A 4,579-nucleotide genomic window follows, 5' to 3' on the forward strand; every position below is an offset into this window, starting at 1 on the left:
GTCATCTGCTCTGAAAGGACAGGATAAACAAGTTCTAGGTAATGCCTGTGTACTTCTTTATGTTTTGAAAGAGAGGGGTTCCTCGGTGAAAGTGACTTTTCACAACAGGGATTTCCCCCAAATTATTTTAGAATTCATGTATTTGAAAAAGTTATTTTTGGAACCTGAACTGCATGATCTGAGAAGATAGTAAGTCTTCCACTGAACTGAAAAAAAAAAAAATTCTGCAAGCATGCTTGACCTCTCTAGTTACATCAGTTGTTTGAATGTTTCTGCAGCACTTTCAGTAAATATTTAGACTTATTTTCTTCTCTTTATTTTTCCCTTCTCTACGGAAAGGAAGAACTTCATCAGTTGTATCCTTTTTGTACCTTTCGTCCCTCACATGCAGGAATCTTCAGGAAGACTGAAATGCATTCACATCTTTCTGCCTAATAAATCTGCACAATGCTATTTTTGTGTAATTCTTTGAGTTTTCCATCATGAGCACCATCCATAGGAAGCAAAACCGGTAAAACATTTCTTCCAAGGAAGATGTTTTTCACAGCATTAGCTGGGATTTTGCTGAGATTTTGCCCTGATCAGCTCCCACTCACACAGAAACCCCTGCAGTCTTGGCAGAGGGCTGGCAGCCTCGTTTTATGATCACATAACTCTCATTTCCTTAGGAAGCACGGCTAAAAATGGGATGTGTGGACTGATGGGACACAAACGCCATGCAGCACACTCACAGCCAGCTGACACAGCCGACAAGGTAGTAAAAGCAGCTTCCAGTAGTACTTCCTCTTCTCTCATGTTAATTCACCCTACCTTTACTCCTGCCAAGATCTAAGTAACCTCCTAAGAGGAGACACCCTTGGCTTCAGAGATTTCCATGCTTAGAACCCATCTAGTAATTTTTTGCTCCACCTTCCTTCAACTGGAAAAACACAAAAACCTGGTTCTGTTTTAATAAAATGAGCTTCTCTGGGAACTGGAATACATCCACCGCATGTGGGTGGGTGCTCCATTCGGAAACTGGATGGGCAGTTCCTGCAAAAGGTGCCTGGGATGAAGTCCCTGCTTGGAGATACTCAGAGGATTTGAGAAGGGCTGGGGGAGAGAGGGGAGGATAAAGAATACTTTGAGTATAGAAAGACAGATGTGGAAATAATGAAATCTGCACTGATAACTTCCTTATATAAACTACATTGTATTTAAGGCTAAGAAAGGCATTTCGTATAATTTGGTTATCAAAAATACATATGAATGGCCAAACTTTCTGGATTCTTGGAGGCACATTACAACTTCTCCACGTGGTGGTGAGCCCCAGGACGTCCTACGTGTGTCTCCTATATTGCATTAATAACATGCTGCTGTCCCTCAAGAGAAAATTACTCCTTCAGTATGTACCTGCTATATAGGGATCGTACCTGTCCGTGGGGGTGGGTGGGCTCTTGAAGACCTCCGACTGTTAGGTACCTCCTATAAACTAGACATTTCAACTCCTGTTGCAGTCAGAGGGGGAGCTGGCAGGGTTTAACACCAGACAGTAGTTCATCCCACCCTGCTCGGGAGCTGCTTGGCTAGGAAGGTTCCCATCTCCGCTGATTCAAGGGAGAGCACGGACGACTAATTCAGACTCGATGTGTAACTTTAGGATGGCTGTGTTCTTGGGATGGCTACAGGTGACATGAATCTGTCCTGAGCCTGCAAGTAATTTCTCCCTATTTGTATGACTCTGTGCTATATATAAACTTCAGGGGCGTTTTGGGGATGCATTGAGGATTGTGAAGCTCTCCAATACCTTGGCAGTGGATCCACATAGCAGACAAATAACTAGAGCTAAATATTATCTCACAGTATAAAACAGTTAGTTTTGTGAGCAGTGAATTAAGGAAGTGTGTCTCTTCAGAATTTACATCTCAAAGTTGAGCTCGTGGCCTTTCTCAGGCACGTAACAAAGACAGAGCACAGCTTTCAGACTTTCCATCATGTGGGCAGTAATAGGGCCTGTCTGCTTCACAGAGCCACCTATTTTCAAAAACTTACAGGAATTTGATGTATTGGAGTCTGCCAACCCTCTGTCAACTTGCATAAGGCTGACTAACAGGTATAGAAGTTGTTTGAAGAAATGTACACATGCACACACACCCCTCATTTCCTTAGGCTAACGAATACCCCACTACTGGTATGTTTACCAAAAATTATTTGGTATAATAATTTTTAAAAAAGGAACTAAAGCCAAAGCTGAAACAGCAAGCTTTTATCCTAACTCTTGGTATTTGCAATCTCAAGTTACTTTCTGAACCCTACCCAGTAAGCCAGTCATAGTTGAACCATTTAGTATAAAAAGGCACAGCAGTATATTTTGAGGTTACTGGGAAATGGGGATTTTATGAAATGGATCCCACCTCATTGCTACGAGAAATCCTTAACAACAGTTATCAGCTGTCATCTGTTCCTTTACAGATTCTATTTTACGTAAATGGCATTTATTACATCTTTTACTTCTTGGCAACTCTTGCAATGATTGTTTATAAAAGTAAGTTGCACGTATTCTAACACAGAATTAGGCTGTGTGCTCATGACACCGTTATGGTTTGTCAGTATGCCTACTGTATTTTCCTGGCTTATTTACACTGTGTTATTCTACAGGTCAAGTTTTCAGTTATCCAGATGATTTTTTGGCTCCTGATCTCACCTTGCTTTTCATTATGGCCATTCTTGAAGTGCTCCGATTATACTTGGGTATGTCATGTTATCACTGTGCCTTTTCAGTAGCATAATCTTTAAACAGTAATCATTCTGAAATCGAGTGTGTGTCAAAACATGCCAGTTCAGCAGACTAGCAGATATTTGGAGACTGTTGTTCATTTACGTCATTAAACTTTATCTGACTGATCAATATATTTGGCCAGAGGGTCAAACAGAATTTGCTCTCATATGAAATATAATCTATAATGCCATTAAAAAACAATAGCTAGGTTGTCAGAAAGCAGTATAACTGAGACAGCTAGAATGCTGTTACGCTGTTTATAATTGAGCATGACTTGTGAGAATGAACATGCTGAAACACAGAGATTTCCATTCACTGAGGTGATACGGCTCCTTTCAACTGCTCCAGCAACATACACGAGTAACCAAATGGCCGGAGCCTTGTGGAACAGGTAATGCTAAGGACGTCCCTGAGCAGCGTACGGCTGCCACCGCAACTACACCTTTTCCTTTCACTCCTGCTGAATCTTCATTTCACTAAGTGAGAACAGCGTAAAGGGCCTCCTGGCCCCTGTCCAGAGCTTGCTAAAACTTCATAAAGTCCTTTTTTTAAAAAAACAAGTTATTATTAAAATCTGTGCTTGATATTCCTAAGACATTTATGCAAGGTGGGTGTCTGTTGAATTCAGCTGACTTGCTGTAGGGATGAATTTAGCCTGCTGCCTTAAAGCTCTCTGCATATGTTTGCTTGGAGCCTGGTGGATGAATAAAGAAGTGAGTTTCAAGTCTAATGTGGTTAAACAGCAAAATCTACTGAGACTAGCTTGGAAGTAAGATGCAAGGAAGAGATAAGTGCAGCTTCTCCACAATGATAGTAATTTGAAATAGGAATAGATTAGCAGGGAATATAGAAGATTCTGTATTGCGTAAGATTTTAAAATCAGCATTGGATGCCCTTAGATGTGCATCGCAGTCACCGAGTTGTCATGCTAAGTGCGGGGCTGGGCGGGGACTTGGGGAAAGTTTGATGGTTGACTAAGAAGAGGGTCAGGCTGAGTGATCAGAATGGTTGCAGCTTCAGAACTGATTATCTCTAGGAAGAAAAGGTAGGTGTCGTGACTTTGAGCATCAGCTGATGGCTCTTTATTTAGATTAACTCCAGTCAGCAAGAAATGGGTCATCCATTGGTGTTTGGGTTTGTTCTTACATTTACTGTCAGAGCCTTGATTCAGGCCAATATTTCAATGTACTCTGAGCTTTGAGAACTAGAGCCTTTCCTGAACAGGAATACTTGTGGCTTGTGATATTGTCAGAAGAAATCAAAGACTCATGTCAGCTTTTTGTTTCCTTCGAGGTTCAAAGGGTAACCTGACAGAAGAAGAGGCTCCATTAGGGCTCAGTCTTGTGATCACGGTCGGAAGTGTGATTCTGTCTGTATATTTCCTGGTGTGGCAAACTTACGTGCTGAAAGCAGACGTCATTATAAATGCTGTTCTTCTCTTTACATACGGGCTTGAGTCAGTACTACAGGTCATAGCCATTGCTGCTTTTGTCAGCTAAACCCTAGCAGTTTTCAACGTGTTTTCAACACATTTCTTCTATAAAAGAGTGGGTTTATATTTCAAATATTTAATTCTTTTGCATATAAAAATGCTGTAAAACTTTCCTCTGTTTAACGTACAAATTTTTGAGGGGCAGAGATCTCCCTGAATGCTAGGTAAAATATCCTGTCTAGCAGCTGTGTTACACTATCTCATCAGTTAGCTTGTTTATGGGCAAAGGCAAGAGATGATTCAGCAAAAACACTTAATGCTCTGTATTCATCAGGGATCAATGCTAAATATTCATTCCCAACACAGAATAGTAGCCAGTGCATCAGCTA

At 41.1% G+C, this 4,579-nt stretch overlaps 1 protein-coding gene across 1 annotated transcript; it reads left to right on the forward strand.

The window, feature by feature from the left end:
- Positions 1–305: 305 nt before the first annotated feature.
- On the forward strand, positions 306–4,257 carry LOC104079148 (transmembrane protein 80-like; the record flags this gene model as incomplete). The annotated part of the gene is made up of 4 exons (XM_009581073.1): positions 306–356; positions 2,431–2,524; positions 2,638–2,730; positions 4,052–4,257. Coding segments are annotated over 4 exons (444 nt in total), but the record flags the coding sequence as incomplete, so codon positions are not given.
- Positions 4,258–4,579: the final 322 nt, after the last annotated feature.

The sequence above is a fragment of the Fulmarus glacialis genome, unplaced genomic scaffold (assembly GCF_000690835.1).
Source record: "Fulmarus glacialis isolate BGI_N327 unplaced genomic scaffold, ASM69083v1 scaffold12907, whole genome shotgun sequence".
NCBI classification, from domain to species: Eukaryota; Metazoa; Chordata; class Aves; order Procellariiformes; family Procellariidae; genus Fulmarus; species Fulmarus glacialis.